Source organism: Nanorana parkeri, unplaced genomic scaffold (genome assembly GCF_000935625.1).
Source record: "Nanorana parkeri isolate BGI_ZX_2015 unplaced genomic scaffold, ASM93562v1 scaffold127, whole genome shotgun sequence".
Lineage (NCBI taxonomy): Eukaryota > Metazoa > Chordata > Amphibia > Anura > Dicroglossidae > Nanorana > Nanorana parkeri.
In genome coordinates this window covers 930,260-952,250 of record NW_017306395.1, presented here as the reverse complement: position 1 = coordinate 952,250, position 21,991 = coordinate 930,260, and the positions used below count along the sequence as shown (strand labels likewise).

General features: G+C 43.8%; 2 protein-coding genes across 2 annotated transcripts in view; both read right to left on the bottom strand.

Moving 5' to 3' along the window:
- ZRANB1 (zinc finger RANBP2-type containing 1) overlaps positions 1–13,376 on the bottom strand; it is a 53,150-nt gene extending 39,774 nt beyond the window's left edge. Inside the window, exon 1 of the mRNA XM_018553700.1 lies at positions 13,330–13,376. The gene's annotated coding sequence lies outside the window, so the exon portion shown is untranslated. The remainder of the gene's footprint in view (positions 1–13,329) is intronic.
- Positions 13,377–19,745: 6,369 nt separating this feature from the next.
- Positions 19,746–21,991, bottom strand: part of FAM175B (family with sequence similarity 175 member B) — a 22,597-nt gene continuing 20,351 nt past the window's right edge. The window contains exon 9 of the mRNA XM_018553667.1: positions 19,746–20,137. Within this exon, the coding sequence (XP_018409169.1) occupies positions 19,746–20,137 (392 nt within the window). The remainder of the gene's footprint in view (positions 20,138–21,991) is intronic.

Here is a 21,991-nt window from a genome sequence, read left to right as displayed (position 1 = left end):
GTTACCTCTACAGATTTCATGCAGCTTACCGGGCCCTGGGGGATTATTAACTCCTCAAAGACCAAACAGCACATCATACGACAGGGCTCAATAGGCTTAGGAGAATTAATGTATACAGGTGACCACAAAGCTACCTTAGCTAAGGGCCTGCTCAGCGAGCCAATAAAAAGGGAAAGTTGTATACAATTTAGGAGGAGGAGATCTCAAGGCAAGATCTGGGTAGCATTTTAGAAAGCCGCTTTCTCTAAAGCCAGCTACAGACGTCAGAGGGCATTAAGATGTACAGACAAAACAGAACTACCAACAACAGGCATCTGTGTGTGAGGTCAGGTCCCTGTCTTTGGACAGTTTAACCTATTCAGCAGGCAGGAGGGCATGCTACAGAAAACTCCAGAGATGTCCTATGGAGGGACGCAGGCACATTGTTTGCAGGCAGAGCACACCATCATCTAATACCTATAGGTACCCTAACAGCAACACAGTCCTGACATGTATTGCAGGATAGACATTTTGCGATACTATGGCACTTACCAACCCACAGCCTCCTGGGATGGGTGATATGAATATCCCAGGAGGCGGCAGCTGGCTGAAGGTACGTCACAAAATTAAAAATCTTTAGTAAACATGTAAAGGAAGAGGGGAATGGCCAAAAACTACAAAACGAAAGATCCACTCGCCAAGCCCAGAAAATCCAGTGACTGCATACAATGTATTAACAAGGGAAAAATAAATGCACTGTAACCTTTTACAAGTGTTCAAATTGAGCATTACCACCACAGGTGAAAACACGTGAAACATTTCACAGGGCTCTTATGAAGAGAAAACAAGACACTGGCCTAGGTTTACAATTCAGCTTCTTCAAACATTCTTGGAGTGCATAATTATTTTTAATCGTTGCAGTGGAGCTACCCCTGCCATGCAAGGGTTAAGTTCTTGTTTTCATCTAGGGACTATAATAAAAATGTTATTCACCTGAACCATGGAGCCAGCTAGCTACTACTCTGGTACGTGCCGCCTATCTCCTTCTCCGCTACTGCAATAGAATGTCACTCGTCGTCCTCAAGTCCTATACACTGTATTTAGCCGCCGGGACTCTATTTACCTTTGCAAAGCTGGCTGCCGCCTTTACAATAGAACCGATCCTGCCGCCCCCCGCCCGACACCCCCACTGTGCTTCTTGGGCTCCGTTGCCCCTCCTGCGGGCCAAGGACTGGCATGCCGTGGATTGCATCACTTCTGGTCCCTGAGCTGTCATTGCAATCTGCACTTCAATAGGTTAAAGTGGAAAAGTGATAGGGTCTTTTTTGGAGCCCTAGTATCACCTTAAAAAGAGTACTTGTCACCACCAATATCGTGCAACATAAAAATTTGCAACTGCCAATATTTTATTCTATAGTGTGTTGGCTTTCAGAAAATATATAATGTTTTGGGGGTTTAAAGTAATTTTCAGGCCTAAAATGTGAATTATATTATGTGTTCAAAAAAACAAAACAAAACCCCCTCAAAAAAGGCCTTGGCAGCGAAAAGGTTAATGCCCCTTTATAAATAGTTTTTCATGTGCACAATTAATTGTGTGTAAACCAAAGGAAAGCAGTTTTTTGTGACATCTTCTCCCTGTTATCTGGTTTCTGTTTTTCCTGTGTGGTGCTGCGTCTGTTATGCCATCAGAGCCATCTTCAGCCATCTAATTGTACAAACAACTTCTGGGGGAAGAAGCCTATCCCAAAAAAATGAGCGAGTGCCTTTGTTTTCTTTTTTTGAAGCAGAATATCAACTCACGTCCATCTCCTGCCAAGCCCACTGTTGCTTTCCTCCATCCTGGTATCACAGATCTTTGGGGTCGTAAAGAATGGCTCTTGAACTCACTAGTTTTATAAACTGCTCAACATCCAGGGAGAAGGATCATGCTTCCTCCATTGTGGTGCAAGCTCTGGGGTTATTAGGAGGAAACTGGTTGTTGGGCTAGAAAACATTTAAGTGCTCCAATTTAAATCTATAGAAGAACAAATGGGCAATCTCCCCCAAAAAATCTCCTGGACTTGTTTGCTGAGACAAGTAGCAGCACAACACACAAGTGTTAAATGCCACCACAAAGTACAGAGGGAATTCTGATGTTGAGCTTAGGCGCAATCCTAAAAAAGGCCCTTAAAATTGCTCAAGTCTAACCCAGGACTTGCTGCTGGTAGGGGCAGGTTAGAGAGCACCCAGCTTAAAGTATCCACAAAGAAAACCCTTCAACTTTTTTTCCCGATAATAAAATCAAATTCTTCTGCTTGCAATGCTCCCACATAGGTGTAATATTTACATTATATAGCGTAGCAGTAAAACCTTGTTTACCTGGCAATCTAGGATGACTTTTCCTTTCGGCGTTGCATCATGAAGCATGCAGGACAAAATCTACACATGTAAAATCCTTTATTTCTCTTTAAAATCCTATTACTTCTTCTTTCATAGCTTGTCTGTTCACAAGGTAAGACGTTATGATTTTGTGTACTCGATATTTCCAAGTTCCATTGCCTGCACATCTTCGTGCCAAAGTCTACTGGGTGAAACTGCTGGCTGATATACAATCTGTGATGCATTCCAACTAAAGAGAATAAACTCAAGATGATTTCACCCTCAAAACTGGAAACTGCATTTCAAGAGAACAGTGAAGGTCAACTTAGAAAGGCGATCATGTCGATTAATAAAGCAATAGTCGCATAACAACCTGCAATGTCTACACTGGAGTGATAATTCATCTGCATCCAGATTACGTACCATTATTAAATCACTGGCTAGAAGACAAGAGTAATAAAACATTCCCATGTTGTAGATTGGTCAGAATTACATAAACCAAGTTGACAGCAGCTAAGTGTTAACATGCATTGCAGCTCCATCCAAAACCCATACTAGTGCTAGGTTCACACCTAGACGACACCTCACCATGCACGATTCCGCGCGGATTGCTGCGCGATCAGGAGTCACCAAGGTGTGAACCGATGGCGCTGTGGGTGCCATTATTTTCTAACGGCACCCCAGTCGCACCGGGCAGATCGCACGGTTTTCCAGACGCGATTCCACCCAAGCTTCCGAACACGAGGCTAAAACAGCTGCGCATTGTGTATCGCAAAAAGGTACATGTACCTTTTTTTCTGTGATTGCCGCTCAGATGTAACACCTGAACATCAATGAGGCCAGGTGGCAGTCGCTGTCTGCACTGTACAAGACAGCGCAATACCGGGATGTCCCGGCTGTCCTGCGGTGTAGTGCAGGTGTGAACTTAGCCTCAAAGTTCACCGGTGTCGGATGTATGACAATATTTACAAAGATTAATGCCTAGTTTATATGAGCTTCAGCTTACACAAGTGCAATATAAAAGAGACAGTGATCCCCTATTAGCCTCCACATACACATTCTTCAATGTTACTAGCTGTAGCATTAATACAGTCACACAATTGCATGCAGAATCCACTGGTGGCAAGTGACATCTGTCACAGTTCAGTTTTTGCTTCACTAACCTATGGAAGTAACATACTAGTTCATCCACAGTTGTCAAGCAAGGTCAAATGAAAGAACACGAGAAGCAGCTTTTTTCGCTGACATTAAACTGATCATAACAAGTGCCTAGTGCGCTTGCTGCATCATATGATGAATACAGCTCTACTGATCAACGTTTTTAATCCAAAGCATGAAAATTTAGATATGAAGTAGTACATTTCAATAATCATGGGGTACAGAATAAAGTGTCACATTTAATTATTAAGTCTCTGAAATAGGCACCTCTATCCTGGACAAGGATGTGGAGCCTGAGCAATGGAAACACAAGCCGACAGCGACAAGTTGTTCTAAGATCAAGTTCATTTCTTAGAATTCCTACTTTGGCGACAGGCATCTCATCTCTCTCTCTACAGTTGTCATCTGCTGATCACATGAGCTGGAGAAGAAATTCTGATCCTCCGAAACACATTCAAAAATGTACTTTACAATGGACTGTTTATACGGGATCAGAGCTAATTTCACGCTACTGGACCCATTATAAAAAAAACCTCTATACAGACAAGCAGTACAAAGTATTTCCTATATGAAAGGATTAATGAGTCAATCATCTTTAGAGCTCTTTGTACTGAGATTTGTAGCAAAACAGGAACCTGGACCAGTAAACCTTCCAAGAGATTCAGATAAATCTGTGCAGATTCAAAACATCACAAAATGTGTGTACCGCCTGAGGTGTGCGTTTAAAGCAGACCTTTGGTCCACTAAATTGTCCGACCCTGTATGTTGGACCCCTCATCTTTTTGAGCTGGGTTTTTTTCCCTCCGGCTCCACCCCCTGCCACTATTCATGCCTGGGAGAGATCGCTGTGCCCTGCTTTGGCAGCCTTGTGGAGTATCCCGGTCATGTATCCTTGGAGGCTACAGGAACAAGGACACAAAAGTCAGTGGGCGAACCTGACTCACATTAAATCGGCGTGATGGCTGAGGAACCCAGAAGAAGCAGATTCCTGATTATCGAAGATGACCAAGATGGTGGTGTGGGATGTTAGCTGTGGCAGTAGATTGCAGCAGGAGAACGCTGGACTCACTGGGCAGGTTATAAAAATAAAGGGGGGGAGGGGGGGAGGAGATGTTCCTTGTTTAGAGAGACAGACATTTAGTTTAGGTCTGTCTGCCCCATATTGCCTGCATTCACTACATGCTATGTAATAAAATATAAACCAAATACTTGTACGATGTAGCAGTCCCCATATGGGTACCACTGAATCCCCACAGCAATCTGCCCAATGCCCGGGACAGAAAACCTGGAAATGCGAGAGGCAGAGCCATCTACTGGTTTCCTCTTAGTCTCATTTATGTTAACTTAGCCGGCGACTTTGACCAGAGACGGGTTACAGGTGATTTTGACCCCTTTTTGACCTGCATTCACCTTTTACCATGTTCTCTATATCCTTCCTGCATCATACAAGTGAACAGAGATCCACAGCCAGATGATAGAGGAGTGCCGACAAAGATTAAGGATCTTTACTCCTCTGTAAACATGTCTTCAAATGCCTTTCATAGAATCATACATGAAATAAATCAGTGAGCGCACAGTTTGTAATGAAAACCCGTGCCAGTGCAGGTGTGGAAACCAAAGTACATCAACCATCAGAAGACTGGAACTGGGAAGTACAACTAAAGTCTCCCAAACAATCTTTACTAACAATCCAATGTGTTAATGTTTTTGATTTTAAGTTTCATGCAATATCATCATACACTTTTACAGCATCACAAACTGTACAGACAACATTGACGTTAAAATTCCGTACACAAAGATTCTTCCCAATGCCTAATATAGAGATAATTATGTAAAATTGTACAATCACCACATCATACTTACAGTTACTGGACCTTACACGTTGCAATAGGAAACCAACTCCACCTATACAGACTATAATCTGGTGTAACGTGTGTGCCCAGCTTTATAAGTGTGTAAAAACGTAATTTGTCTAGACAAAACTTTGAAAGAATTATACATTCATAAAACACACACACTTTTGCCAGATCAGTAATATACCGCAATGATATTAACTGCAAGTACGTAAACAAAGAAGTCTCTAAACACTGTACAATTTAAAATAAGGCAATCAATATGCAACGCAGCCTAAAATATAAATAACTGGCTACATCAGAAAAGGACATGCCTAATAAATGCACACAGCTTTGCCACAGAAAACAAAAAGATGACTGTTACTGCATATCATGTAGGAAGGGCTGAAGCTTCCCATGGTGAGACTGCCAACATTCTGCCTACACAGTATAATATACCCATGTAAAAGCCATTCCATTCACACCCAAAACATAGATGCCTGAGGTGTACTGAGTAAAGCGCACAATAAAAAGATACACCATCAGGAGAGAGCACACTGCATGGAGGTCCGTTTACGCTGACCCTGTTAAATGAGATAAATGCGTGTATATTTCAGAGGGAGACAAATGAATATGGAATTCAGGAGGTAGTCTGTCCAATCCAGGAGCCAAACAGGATTTTTTAGAAGCCATCTCCATTGACAACAACTCGAGGGAAACTTGAAAATGTAGGCACTAGACATAAGGTTTAAAAGGGCATTGGCTACCTGGCTCTGGGGATTTGTCCAGCTCGGATATAGAAATATAACACACACACACACACACACACACACACACACACACACACGATGGGAGGTCAGTTGGGCGTGATCTACTACTTACAGGAGACATTCTGCAGTTGCTCTTTTGCACCGGCCAACTTGTCCATCCATTGCAGTGCCTGTGGAACTACTCTTCTTAAACCCTGCCCCCCTGCTGATAATGACAGTGAAATCCAGTAATCAGAAGTGGGTGGGATATCAAGCTCCTGATAGTCTCCTGTGAAGCTGGGATGGCGGATGCCCCCCGGCAATGTAACACCTGAGCTCTGTGGCTTATAACCAGAAATGTAAACTGGCTTGCTTTGTCACATAACATGGCGAGAATGAGTCCCTGTTAGACAGCTAAATGATAGGCTTGCTATAATAGCCACATAAACACCACATTTCAGGTGGTATGTACACAGGTTTTAGAGCTTATTCAAAATCAGGTTCAGCAGCAGTGGTGGTCAACACAGGCTCAGTGCACGGAAAACTTTTCTCCATGTGCCATGTTCACACCATACATATGTGGTAGTGTACATCCTTACATAGCGCACATAAAACGCACATCAACATATCGCAATGCCCTGTTAAACCCAGACTTAAAGGGGTTCTAAACCCTCCTGTTTTTTTGCCTATATCTACTGCTATCAAGCAGTAGATATAGGCAAACAGTTTTTTAAAAAAAACGCTAAAAATAGCGGTTTAAACTTACCTTTTTTTCTTTCCGTGCTGAGAATCAGGAACTGCTTGTACGGCCGCAAAGGATCTTGGGGCGGGCACATGCACAGTTACGATTCTCAGCAGGGAGACGAGCAGAGACGCAAGGTAAGGTAAGGACACCGCTGGATCAGAAGTGCCTGCAAGCAGAGAGGAGTCAGCGTTGGATCGGAGAGCCGCGGCACCGCTGCAGGGAAAAAATGAAAACATCAGGAAAGAAGATCGGAATAAAAGATATCATTTAAGGTAAGTGCTAACATTAACATGGGGGGGGGACATTTGACTTTATTAAAATGCTGCAAAACGACACTTCATTTAAAGTTGTTTTTTTTAAAGGAAAAAGTAAATATTGCAATGTATTGTAGCAGCACATCACACAAGGCACGCCAGTGTGCATGTTATACAGAGCAATGGCACTTAGCCCCCCCCATTTACACCTAAATATTGAGACAACGCTAGCAAAATAAACACAACAAATAAATAAAAAGCATGTCTTTAGTGGAGTCATGCTTCAGTGCCAATCAATGTAAAAGCACCACAGGCATGCTTTGCTCGCGCAAAATTGTGTGTCAAAATTTGTACCAATCACTTTGGTTTAACAGGGGAAAAGAAAAGTGCATGTACTTCGGTGTGAGTGACACAAATAGGAGCATACACTCAGCTTGCACTGTTGCAGTGCTCAGGTGTGAATGGGGGCATAGGGCTAGTTCACACCAGAAGCCATGCATTATACATTTGCTGGAAATTTAGAAGCACTGCATTTGCATTAAGAGTTTATTTGATAGGCTTTAAAATGGCAAACTGCAAGTCAGCCCACTCAACGCAAGTTCCAATCCACCGCACTGCAATGCATTGGTGTTAACATTGAAAGCAACGATCTTCTCATGTCTTTTTTGTCAGCAATTGAAAATGCAACAAGCTTCATGAATGCATCCAGTGATAACAAGCTGATTTATCATTGCACTGTGCTGATCACATGAACAAAAATGTGCTTTATCGAGTGTGTGATAACGCACAACAACAATGCGAATAGAAAAAGAACCTTTCAAGTAAAGTGACATTAAAGTCAAAAATGTTTTCCCCTCCCCCAATGTTATTGCCAGCATTTAACTTAAATGATTTTACCTAATCCGATCTTCTTTCCTGTCCTTTTCATCTGTCTCTCCATCGATGCGGCGGGTCTCTCCTGTCCCACGGTGTCTGCATGCGGGTGCACGCATCCATAGACTTACCTTGTGTATCTCCTCGCATTCCAGCCAAAAATGTGATCTGCGCAATCGCCAGCCCCAAGATGCTTTGCGGTCGCCCGAGAATGTTCACATTTCCGGACGGGAGCGCACGGGGAAGACACAGGTGAGTATTAACCCTTTTCAAAGCGGGGTTTTTTTTTTAAAACACTTTTTGCATACATCTACTGCTTGCCTGCAGTAGATATATGCAAAAAAAACCACGGAGGCTTTAATTATCCTTTAGGTATACATTATAACCTGTTGAGACTCCTGTTGAGGTTAAAGCTGCCAACAATGCAGAGAGCCAACTTCTGCATGACACCAAGCGCTTAAATGTCAGCTTTGCTGTAACTTACTAGTTATTTTACTGTAAATTGAAGACAGACCCTTTAACTAAAAAAAAAAAAAAAAAAAAAAATTATCAATTTTCTAGGTATTTTAAATCTGGCAGCTATGGTGCCAAGCTTCAAAACACCCAGCTGTAAGGGCAGACCATTACAGGCCATTACAGGCCCTCTTTAACAGGGGATGCTGTCTTGGAGTGATCTTTACATCAGATACAAAAAAGGTAAAAGCCATGCGTTACTGAAAACAACTCACAAATGTTGTTTGCTGCATGCAGCTCTAAGGGCTTTATTAGGCAACATTGTGGAGTAGTAACCATTTGCAAAAACTCATAAATACCAATCGGAAATGAGAAAATAGTTATCGTTATCAGGAAGTGAAGGTAAATGGCACCTCACACCATCTGCCCCATGTCCAGCATGTGAAGGAAAAACAGTGTCATCCTTAAATTGGCCTAGTTCTTCCCTTCATGCTCTGTGTAGGTTAAGAAAAATAAATTAAAAAAACATGAGCGATTGCTATACACGGCACAGATACTTTTTACATACTCTGGATAATAGGACAACCAAATACCCATTTACATAATACAGATTAGGGCATTCCGATGGAGAACGTGGAGGAAACATTACTGTATATAAACCAAGTATATCCTACGAAGCTGTAATTTACAAGTAAAACATTCCTGAGCCAGCAATAGATGTGTGATGGGATGGCCTTATCCAGTGGAATTCAGCTACTATAGCGTAAAGCAATGCAAACCCACAATCCCATTGGCAGGCGCGCCAAGGATGTCCTAAAATATAACCACACTTTAACCCACAGATGTCTGCCAATATCTCTGACCTCTGGGGCCCAAAATAGATATAAACAGACCGTACAACTGTTACATAAACACTGCAAGTGTCAAAGCCTGTCCATTAATAACAACCCAAATTCAGGCCCTTCATATCAAGCAGTTTGCACATTTAGACTCTCTAAATCCTTGAAGCCCAACACGCAGACTGCTGGGGTTCTCTGTGCGGCCCTTTGCATCCTGGTCAAGAACAGCCAACTCTGTGGCACTTGTGCAGAGTAAAAGCAGGATGCTGGGCACTGGGATTTTCTCTGCGTTACCACAACAGTGCTGAAATGGAGCCAGCACTGTCATGCAGAGTAATCTCCACCTGACCGTCCTGGTCTGATGTCATCAGGGAGAGAGAGTTGTGGGACCATGTGATCTGGTAAGTAACCACTATGTGGTAATCAGATTGTTCAGGTATTTTGAGAGCCAGTGGGGCCGACTAGCAAGATACTGAAGCTTGGCCCAGCGGGAGATTTGTCCATCCACACAGTTTAGCGTAGATGGAGGAATCTGTTGCACTTTTACATCTGACCTTAGAAAATCTGCAGATAATCTATACGTGTATGGCCAGCTTTAGACTGAAAGCGGGAGAGCAAGTATTAGGTACCAATCAGACTCTGCTGCAGTGCACATGTGCTACTCCATCAATGTCCAATAATAATGCATGCTGTGCGTTATCCTGACCAGGCTTCACTCCCAATGTAGTGAAAGTTAAGGCCCCGACCACATCCTGTGGCTGGAGTGCACAGAGTAAAAACATTGGCTGGATAAATTCCTAATCATTTAGTAGGTAAAATACTTCAGTATGTGTATTGTATTTAGCTCTATTTCTAGAATTTGTTTTTAACAAAATTAGTTCTTCAGGTCTATGTATTGAAATTAAATCCAAAAGAATTTTAAACATGTCACAAGAAGATAAACAAAATTCACAAAGCAGATATCGGAGCCAAGAAATTATTGTAACATAACTACAATGTGACTAATACCTGCATAGCTACATAGGATGCCGACAATGTGACAATAACATAAGCGCTTGTTATTTGTTGCACAGTCTAGATGTGTTCACTGCATAAACAGACTCATGAAGATGAGATCATAACATAACAATACATAAATATAGCAAACCAATTGAGTCATCAGCATTACTCGAACATCCCAAAATGACCTATATTAAACATAAAAAAATAAAGCAACCTTATTAAAATAAAAGAAAAACATAAAACCAGATAATCAATAGAGGGGCGAGTCAGATTCATTAGAAGTACCACAACTATCAAACTGCACAACAAAAGGCTTAAAAGCATTCCCATGTAAAAAAATTCCAAAAATCAAATTATGGGTCAAGTAAATAGGCCGCAATGAGCGAAATAACAATGGTTTCTGCGTCTGTATCATATGTCACAACAACAAGGCTGATGCCGAGGTCACACTGCACAATCCATTCTCTTATTCTTTCCTACAATGGTCAGACTGGGTGGAAACTGCAGAATATACCATGTTGACAACTGCCCATCCCCCATCCAAACTGCCTGTCAACACAGAGCCTAGTGACAGCAAATTCAGCACAAGCTTGCAGGTCACACAAAGGGGGGGAAAAAAAAGTGGTCTAAACTGTAAAACCAAAAGGTCCATATAAAAAAAAAAAAAATGGAAACACTGACTCCCAAACTGCTGGAAGTGACTGAAACAAAAATATGTCGGGATTCCAGAAGCCGTTCTAATCCCTCCTTTAGATGACTGTCCCATTAGGTTACACATAAAGCGTGACACTCGCTTGATAATGCAGGCCGGCATTGAGCACTGATTGCATCAGGATGATTCCACCGGAGCTCAACTTTTACACATTTTAAAGCAAAGCGACCTTTATACGAAGACAATCACAACCTAGGAGTGTCCTGACTGATAAGGGGAAGCCCCAGGCTGCAGATATATCTCCATCAACAGAACACTCTGCTGCCTGGAAGGGCATTTAAAAGCGGCCTGCACCGCAAATACTATGGTCAGTCTTATTGTAGAATGATTATGGGGCTCTGGTATACAATACGCCTGCTGGTGTGTTTTGTACCACGCATAACGCCTCATGTATCACTGGCCCCTCCCTTTTAGATTGTAAGCCCTCACGGGCAGGGCCCTCCTTACCATTGTCTTAAATTGTATTGTGACTGTAATGTCTTCCTTATATGGTAAAGTGCTGTGCAAACTGTTGGCGCTATATAAATCCTGTATAATAATAATAATAATGTTTTTGGGTTTTTTTTTTATGCCGATTTACTAAAATTGTCACAAAAGGAGTTTTCATTGAGGGCTGGCTGACACCAGGATATAAAATGAGTGCGGACTGGTATGGGATATGTAGAAGAAGTGTTTACATTTTTTTTCCCCTTTAACGTCATTTGAAGTGTCACAAAATGACTCAAGTCTCCGCACAGCAGCGTCTGCATTATTTATCGCTTTGCACTGCGTTGGTGTGAACAGTCCCTATACAAAGCAAGTTCTTTGTGTTGTGCAACAACACCTGACAATGAGCCTACGTTGCAGCTAACCTGTGAAGAGATAACAATGAAAAAGGAATATAGAAGCTGGCACTGCTGGCCTCATTCTGGACACACTGGGCCTGGCTTTCTCCGGGTCAGAATTTTCCAAGTCACGGATGTGGACAAGCATGAAGATTAAAAAGCTTGATTGTAGTCAGAACACCTAATCTCATCTCTAGTCCCAGGTCAGTGACTATTACACCTCGGCATACAAGTAATGGGTGTCGCGTTTGAGCGCATTGTTCCCTGCATGTGCAGCACGTCCCATTGATTTCAATGTGCGGCGCAAGCAGTAAATATGTAGCCGGATTCTGCCGTGTTTTCTTTTCCCTGCGTTTGGTGCCCGTTCATGAACGTCTAGGTGTGTACAGGCAATAAAAGAAGTGAAACCAATGGAACAGCATGACAGCCGAGCAGGTTACATTTTCAAAACAAAAGGTCAATAATGGCTCTCAGCACCAAGTCTTGGATTCAGTTCCCATTTAAAAAGACCACCTGCATGGCTTTCAGAATATAAGCCCTCAGGGTCAGGGCTCTCCTTACCATCTTGTCTTGAATTGTATTGTAATGTCTTCCTTTTATTATAAAGTGCTGCGCAAACTGTTGGCGCTATATAAATCCTGTATAATGATAATTTGATGCTCAACCCATATTAATTTTCTTCAGACACCACAGTTCACTTCCACATTCAAAAACTTGCCAAGAGGTCACCCGGCCTCCTCATAAAAACAGACTTGTAATGTATGAGTGACTGTGGCAGCAACCCCAGACTCTAGGCCAGCGGTAGCCAAACTCCGGCCTTACAGCTGTAGTGGAACTACAAAGTCCATGAGGAATTGCAAGATTCTCACAGACAGACATGCCTCCGGGAGAGAGATGCATCATGGGATTTGTAGTTTTTTGGCTACCCTTGCTGTAGGCCATAGACATAAACATTCTGAGGTTACATTCACACTGGCACTGCCGAATAGTTTAGTTTACTTAAATGCAGGAGAAATTAAATGGAACATATAAAACAAACTTTACGGTTCCCAGATCATGTTCTCCTGTGTTTCCATGGCCTTTGTCCGAATTTCAGAGGTCCAAAACTGCCACTAGACAGTCAAAAGTCTGTTTTCCCTAAACACAGGTAAACTGAATGCACTCAAGCACAAATTATACCAATTTACAATCACTCCATGCATTTAGAGACAATTAGAAATGTCCAATAAATACAGGTTCATCAACACCAGTGCGAATGAGGCCCAAGACCAGTCAGCACTGTATAAATGGGATCAAACTTTCACCTTAGCTGATTGGGTGAGTTCTGTCATGTGTTCACCTGCAAACAAGCAGCAGATGACACACACGGCCTCCTGTACATAATAAACAGAGAAGTGTGAGGACTCCTCCTCACAGGCCCGGACACAGAAGGCCCAGGGGTCACACAGCGGCTCCACTCCCCCCTTCTCCTCAGCAGCAGGCTGTGAGGTGCCTGACAGGTGACCCCCTCCTCCGGGTTTCCCACCTCCCCTCACGTAGAATTGCTCTCACCTGGCTCTATCCCGTGGACGGCTCCCTGTCCCCGCTCATCTCCCCCGTCCGGCGTCTTAAGCGGCTGGTGGTGACGTCATGACAGCGGTAGGGCAGCAAAATAATAATAACAACAACAACAACAGCAAGAAGAAGGAGGGCTGCGGGGCCGGAGGATCCCGGGACAGTGTCAGTCTCTCGCTGCAGATCAATTCCCAATACTGCACAATAATAAAATACGACTCTGTTGTATCATTTTATTTCTTTCTCAGTACCATGACTCCTCACCTTTATATAATATTTCTCTTCAGTAACACAGAATTTCATTACACATTATAATGTCTCATACTCATGACATTGGAAAGCTGAATTCTGGGATATTGTCCTCATACAAGAGTCATGTGTATTCTTCCTGGAATCTGGGAGCTTTGTGTATTTCTCCCAGATCTGTGCTCTAATCCAGTGTGACTCTGTCTCTGTGCAGGGACTTCCTGTAATAAAGACCGGTCACTTCTGCTCTCTCTCCTTGTGCAGGGTGACTGGTCTTGTATCCGCCCCCTCCTATAGTTTTCTGCAGGTAGACTTTAGTGGGCGGGGCTCCTCGCACAGCTCTCTGCACAGTCTGTGTAGAGCACAGTGAGTGTGTCACTGCTACAAGGTAATAACTAGGTTTGCAAAGGCATTCGCTGCACACAAAGTGGATTTATATAGTCCGTGGCTATTGAGGAATATTTTTTCATTAAAGTTTTCAGCCCGGAGTTCAGCTTTGACCATTCCAAGGTGAACGGGGGGGAAATGCTTGGGAAGCCATTTTTACAATTAAAGTGTATTCCCGGAGTGGGGAAGGGTTAGAACGACAAATCCAATCATGCCTGTGCCTCTAGGAGCCATGCCTGTGGTTGTTTAGAGTCTTGCAATGCATCATGTGACTTGTAGTTCCACAACAGCACAACAGTTGCCCACACCTGGGTTAGAACCTCTATTGGCTTTTATTGTTTGTGCCTTTACTGGGGAGATTCACTCACTCTATGTGTCCTGGTGACCATTGATTGGATATAAGGGGAAGTCCAATATTTTTAGTTGTCATCAGAACAGGAATAGATGGAAAATCCTCCAATGGGGACACTAGTTCTGGCACCAATGCTGGCCACCAGGGATTTTCCTCACTATGGAGGGATTTCCTCTCACTTCCTGTTATGTTATCAGACGGGAAGTGAAGGTAAATCGCCCCCACTGGGACACAGATGGCAACAAAAAAAGCGGACAGCAGCTGTAAGCCTCCCTTACTGTATCCAGCTGTAACAGAACATGAAATGTGTAGAAAACAATGGACAGGTTTTCATCTTAAGCATCTCTGCACTGCTGATCTCCTCCAGCCTTTCAGACACTTCTAGCCTACATTACATACACTCACTCCCGCGTTGGCTGTACATCATTGCTCTGGAAAGGCTTCCTGATAGTGTATTCTCCATCAGGGGTGCACGGGGCAGGGTGACAACACAGAAGCACAATCATTGACCGTTGGCACTAGAAATGAGGCTGGGCTTGGTGCAAACCCAGTTTGTCTGAGTGCGTCCAAGCCCAATCCAAGCTCTGACTGAACCCCCTTCTTCCAGCCAAATCAGTGATAGAATGTAAAGCAGGGGGGGGGGGGGGGGGGGGCATTCCCTGCCCCTTTGTAATAGTATGATGAATGCTGCTCCCTGCAACTGAGAGTTGGGAGGAAGGGGTGTCGATCAGAGTTTTGAGCGCCCTTACGCAAACTGGGTTCACGCCAAGCCCAGCCTCATGACTCGTTGTCACCCTATAACAGGAAGTGCCGTTATAAGGACCCTTATGTTAGGATCGCCAGGTATTATTTTAACCACTACATGTACGTCCTGGTCTTGAAGTGGTTGTACCAAGATCATGGCTGATGCTTGTTCAGTACAACTGATCCAGGTGGCTGTACAGCACAGCCTGCTAATGTGCTGCCCCTGTGGCTTTTGGAGTCCTCTGGGGAGCCCAGTACCACGGCAAACACTGTCAGGATGGAAAGCGGGAGCAGACCAAGGAACGTCCATTCCCCAATCTGTTCTGTGATAAGTGAAGCAGGGAGCGCTTCAGAGCTGTCAGACGCCGGCCATTTACAGGCGATCAAGGACATTCCTGTGCTTGATCATCTGCGTTGGCGGGCAGGAGACCCCTGATATCTCCATAAAGAGAACCCGTCACCTCCAAACGCTATCACATAGGGGTTTATTAGCACTTGTGTGATAGCACTACGAGGGGAGGCCAATAAGTTCTTACCCTCACCAAGATCCAGATGTGCTGGGGATCTGAAATTTAGTCCACCGGCTCTTCCTTCTCTACATATCCACCTCCTATGGTTACACACTCTTCACATCTGTGGGACCTTTAATACCATCTGCGTAGTATGGAGTATGGAAGTATGGAGATTTGGAGGAAAACCAGTAATGACTGCCTCATCATTGCGGAAACGTCTTCCCCGTAAACGTTTCTTCAAATTTGGAAAGAGGAAGAACTCTGAAGGTGCCAGGTCAGGTGAGTAAGGAGGACGGGGCAGAGATTCATAGCCACAAATGCAAACAAAAGTGACAGTTTCTGCAGCTCCATGTGCAGGTGCATTGTCAGCTAGCAGCAACACACCTTTTGATTACAAACCTTGTCTTTTTTTCTTCGATAGCATCCCTACTCCACTTCTCCTGGCTCTAACTATAATTCACCATGGCCTACAAAAAAAAAATTGCCATGCATATTACTAAGATATCCACCTATAAACGTGCAAAATTTCAGATCCCTAGCACATCTAGATCATTGTGAGGGTAAGAACTTATTGGCCTCCCCTCGTAAAGTTAAAGTGACATTAAACCCTCAGATTTTTTAACATAAACCAATACTGCAATGTGTGCCTCACTGTAATCCATGGTAGTTTCACTTTGCTGCTCTTCCTTTTAAATCTGTATCTGTTCTCATGCTGGGCAGAACTTCTGTTTTGCAGCAGACTGCCTTGTCTATGGAATGCCTACATGGTGTCTGTGTGTACGTTGTAACCTGAGCCAGCACTACAGGAAGAGGCAGTCAGCTGCAAAGGGAAGTTCTCCCCAAGCATGAGAAGACATGAGGATTTAAAAGGAAGAGCAGCAAAGTGAAACTACCATGGATTACAGTGAGGCACACATTGCAGTATTGGTTTATGTTAAAAAATCTGAGGGTTTAATGTCACTTTAAGTGGCAGAAAAAATAAAATGAAGTGATAAAAGTAAAAAAATTAAATACAAATTAAAACCAACCCAGCCGCTCCCGCCATCTGCATGCGGATAAACACACGCACATGTATGTAAACGACAATTCCGCCACACGTTAAGTATCAACGTGAATCTCAGAGTGAAAACAATAATTCTAGGGCCACAACTTCCAGTAAAGGCATTTTTTTTGGCAGCTTCTATATTATTAACACGACAGGTGCTGAACAAGGCAGGTAACAGCATGATCCAGGCACCTATGTAATCAATAACTTGCCACAAAGGACTTCACATTGTTTACGTCTGTCTTAGCAACGGCATCCATCCGAGGTCATGGGGACCTGACACACATTCTAAACAAGGACTAACTGACCAGTGTAAAGTGATGTTTATAACAGTTAATTTTAAACAATGCACAATGATAAAATTATCTTTAACAATCATTTACCTCACGGTGTGTGTGTGTGACATAGTTCTAGGTGAACCTTGCATGACATGCTTTTATTTTACCTCCTGGAAGGTTTATCACAAAGTCATTAGAGTCATTGCTGCCTTCCTCACGAACATGCCAGATGACTGGCTGCAATACTGACCTACTGGCTTAATTACTTTGAGTCTCTGGCCCAGAGTACTGAAGCAAGAGGGTCAATGTGACAGCCAGGCAACTAGCATGTTCAGAAGATGAGATCAACAATGGCTGCCTTCAGGCCTGTTCACACCACTGTGATGCGGTTACATGCACGGTAATGTTCGAAATGGCACCCAACACACCTTCGCAGAGCACTTTGCAACATGCACTGCGATGCACTGCCAAAAATGCTGAATGCACAATTGTTGGTCCGTTGTGTGTTGGGCAGACTATTAAAATGAATGGGCTGCTCTAAGCTAAGGGGTGTTATGTTTAACACACTGCAGTATGCCGGGCTTCATGTTTCTATAGACAGGTTTACTTTAGCAGAAAAGATAATGCAGCTTTTTATTATTTTGTATTTTTATGCAACTAGTGTAAGTGTCTGAATTTGACTGGTTATAAGCAATCCCCTATACAGCAACACTTGGGTGTGGACAGGGTAGGGAGCCAATCGGTTTAACAGTGCAAGGGTAGGGGAGGGCTGGGAGCCAATCGGTTTAACAGTGCAAGGGTAGGGGAGGGCTGGGAGTTAATCAGTTGGACAGTGCAAGGGTAGGGGAGGGCTGGGAGCCGATCAATTGGACAGTGCGAGGGTAGGGGAGGGCTGGGAGCCGATCAATTGGACAGTGCGAAAGAAGGGGAGGGCTGGGAGCCAATCAATTGGACAGTGCGAGGGTAGGGGAGGGCTGGGAGCCAATCAATTGGACAGTGCGAGGGAAGGGGAGGGCTGGGAGCCAATCAATTGTGACGAGAGGACACCAGAGCCGCATGAGTAGCTTCCCGGCCAGCCGTTTAATTACAACAGCCGGCTGGGAGCTTTACACTCAAGTGATCAGGCATCTCTGGAGACACCCAATCGCATGTATTAGAGGTAGCTGTGACTGCCGTTGCCGTTCCCGGCATCCCTTGTGGCTGGGACCGGCACGGCTGCTCTGTGACAGGAGATCAAAGGGAGTTCAGTACACAATCTCCCTTTGATCTCCTCTCCGGTCCCCGTGTCTATGGAAATTTTTGACTGACTGCTGAGATAACCTAACATTTTTCAAGGCCTGGACATAGGCTCTGCTGTGCAAAGACCAAGAAAAGACGCATACGTTGCCCTTTGTAATGAAACACAGACTGGCATTTTCATACCTTGTGCTTTAGTTTATTGAACTTGGTCCCAGATTATGTGCCTGATCAGTGTTTTCTTCTCAAATCAATTTATTGGGGACGTTGATGTTCATGAGGTTTGGAGGAAAGGAATATTTCCTTTCCTCCAAACCTCATGAACATCAACGTCCCCAATAAATTGATTTGAGAAGAAAACACTGATCAGGCACATAATCTGGGACCAAGTTCAATAAACTAAAGCACATTTATTATGTTTGATTTGTACCAGTCTTAAGGCTGAAAACGTTTGCACCAGTCCATGGATAAGACCATGTCATTTTACCATGGCAAATTTAAATCGGCAGTAAACTGAACCTTTTTTTTTTTTTTACGCCCAGCTTTGATGCGTCTGTGACAAAAAGAACTTCGTCCGGCAACCAGCCAGCAAGTGACTCCTCTGTATTCTTAGATTTGCGTTCGATTCCTTCTTGGATTGACAGGGATAATGAATATTTAGTCAAATTATTTTAAAAAGTGCAACTAAATATAAAACATTTGAACCCGCTGTACTCGCTGTCACATTATCGATGGTAGAGAGAAAGAAGCTAAAGAATGGATTGCCATGTTCCCTGTGAAGGAGAAACTGGATAACGAGTGATGCGTCAGGCAACTTATTGACAGATCCATTGCTGTATTCATACCAATGTACGGCAATATGCAAGTGATCTCTTCACCCGGGGAGGCATGTGGAGTGTCCTAAAAGCTTGTGCAGGATCTATTTCAAGCCGAGCCCAAATAAAAAAAGAAATATTCAAGCATAATGTCCCGCTAGTATTAACGCACAGCATATGCAAAGAGAGGACACTTTGGTTTGCACTGCTGCTCAGGCAGTAGCGAAATATTGAGGTTTGTAAGAAAGTTGTAAGTAGTCTAGGAAGAGTTGGGTGAAATTTCATGTTCCATGGGAAGTTAGTAAGCGGTGAAACCTTTAACTGTAACAATTACTCAACCGATGGAGAGAAAACTGAACACACAATCCCATACCTAAGGAAAGGGGGCTAAGAGAAAATGCGCTATTTAGTAAAGCGAACGGATAGTTTAAAAGATGCACGGATCGGAAGAATGAGCGATAGATGGCTAAATAGATCCTGAATTCACCAAGGAACCAGAGCAGGTAACCAATAGCATGAGAGCGCTCTTGTTTTTTCTTCCGTCCTCCCCCATGATGCGTAGCCCCCAGGCTGCTATGTGAATGCTTTTGGCAGTACAGGGGTTAACGGTGATCATTAATGAGGGAAACAAAAAACGGCTGTGAATTGCATGTCCCGCCTCCCTTATTTACCAAGTCATCCCTTTATTCTACATAATGTCTCCACAAGGTCGACAGTACTGGCTCAAAATATACATGATATATGTTACAGGCAGCTCAGTGTACGTTCGGCTCCGCAGAAGAACTGGTGTTGCAGAAATCAGTGAGTACAGGAAGCTGATGTGATGGGAGTTAAAGGCCCACACATAGGCGGCGGGGAAACTCCCAAATTGCTGATGGAATCTGAACGGTGCCGTGACTTTTTATGATCGCTCTGTGAGTTGTCTGTGTCTTCATTCACGGATGTCTTAGAGGCACCTTTGGGGCCGTCTTTGTTCTCCTGAAGGAGGCGGCAAGCAGAGCCCACGGCCTGTGGCCTTGGCATGTCGGGTGGGCTGTCCACGCCGTCGTCTGTATTGACGTGATCTTCTGGATAAGGTGGTGGAAGGAGGTCCTGTGGTCTGGATGTGGCACCTTCACTGTCCCCAGGAGAAAACGTTACCATGCTCTCTGCAGGCGCTTCTGTCTGGATTAACATGGACTGACGCAGGTCTAAAATAAATGAATACATACATAAATAAACAAAAGAAAGCCAACCAATCAAAACCTGTTTTAGCAGCACTGAAATATCAGAATGAGTGCAGCAGAACCAAGTCACGGGTGTGATGGATGTAGATTTCCAGTGGGCCACTCACAATCAACCCCAAAAAGGGTACAGGTCTGAATTATACAAATGATATCAAAAGCTGCCCCTTGTTACTAGGCCTTAGGCTTTACTCCAGAACAAATGGCTACAAACACACAGGAAATACAGATATGGGAGCCGCTTTCCTTCCCAAAGAACCCTATATCTGTCTATTCATTCCTGAGATTTACACAGCTCTACCGGACAGCAGAACCAGCCCTGATTTTTCACTACTAGGTCTTTTCCCTGCCTGTGATTGGACAGTGAATGAACAGCAGCAGGCGGATGAACTCATCTCTCTGTCACTTTGCTATCTCCTCCTGTCAATATGTTCCTTGTTAGCACGTGAGCACTGCGCTACAACTGATTGGCTCTTTGTGCCACCTCTTTCTCTTCCAGTCTGAGCTCTGCTCTACAATAGGATTACAAGAGGCTGATACCAAGTTACATTTAGGTACTTACACTAGTTTCTTATTTTTTTTTTAAATACACTTTATTCATTTTTTTTGAACAAACATTCATGAAAATTAGGGATGCACCGATACCGGTATTTTGGTATCGAGTACCGATATATTTTTTCCGGTATTCGCCGATACCGGAAGTCCCATTAAAGAAGCCAGGCGGCGTGCAATGACTCACTACCTGGCTTCCCGATTAGCTGGGAAGCCACCCCCCATGCTTCTCGTCACTAGTTGACGAGAAAGCATGGAGCCGGCTTTCTGGCCAATCAGGAAGCCGGGCAGGGTGTAATGATGTGGCGCCCAGCTTCCAGATTGGCCGGAAAGCCGGCTCCATGCTCCCTCGTCATGAGGCCCACACTGCCCAGGTTCCTGGTCAATCAGGAAGCCGGGCAGTGTGTAATGACTCGATGACCCGGCTTATTTTTGCCCCTAGACCAAATCGAGCTCTTGAAGTGCAGGGCTGGCCACACTGTAAGGGTTAACTGATCGATTTCCTGGAGTTCTCCTTTAAAGAAGAGCTTCAGAAAACCTTTTTCTTAACCCTTGAACTGGGGCTACCCCTGCACTGCAAGAGTTAAGAGCTTGTTTTTGTCTTGGTTCAAAAATAAATCGAGCCGAGCTGGCCAGCTGTCACAGCACTCCATCCTGCCCGTCTCTTCCTCTGCTGCAGCATTGGACTCTTCTTCAGCGTCCCCACTGTCTAACCTAACCTAGACACAAACGAGCAATTAACCCTTGCAGCCCAGGAGTAGCCCCACTGCTGGGGATAAAAAAATATTTTCCTGGGAGTTCTTCTTTAAATCTGCACGAGGGTTATTTTACGAGATCAGTTTACATACAAATAGCACGGAGCAAAATTCTTTTTTTGGTTCAAGAATTCCTTCCTAACTGAAAGCATTCAGTCTTAAATAGTTTAGACTTTGTGAAAGGCTTAGTAGGAATACTGAAAGATCCTCTTTATTCTTCTGGAAAGGTATAATTTGATGTGGAATATTCTCTTCTCGGCAAATGAAAAGAATGTTACTATCTGCATCTTACAAAAGCCGTGCTTTAGATGCTTCAAAGCCCACTCTGCCTCTGAAAATTAACCAACGTGGAGTAATATGTTTGCTGTGATGAGGTCAGTTATATCATGAGAGAGAGAGAGACAGACAGACAGACACAGAGAGAGAGAGAGACACAGAGAGAGAGAGAGAGAGAGAGACACACACAGAGAGAGAGAGAGAGACAGAGAGAGAGAGAGAGAGAGAGAGAGAGAGA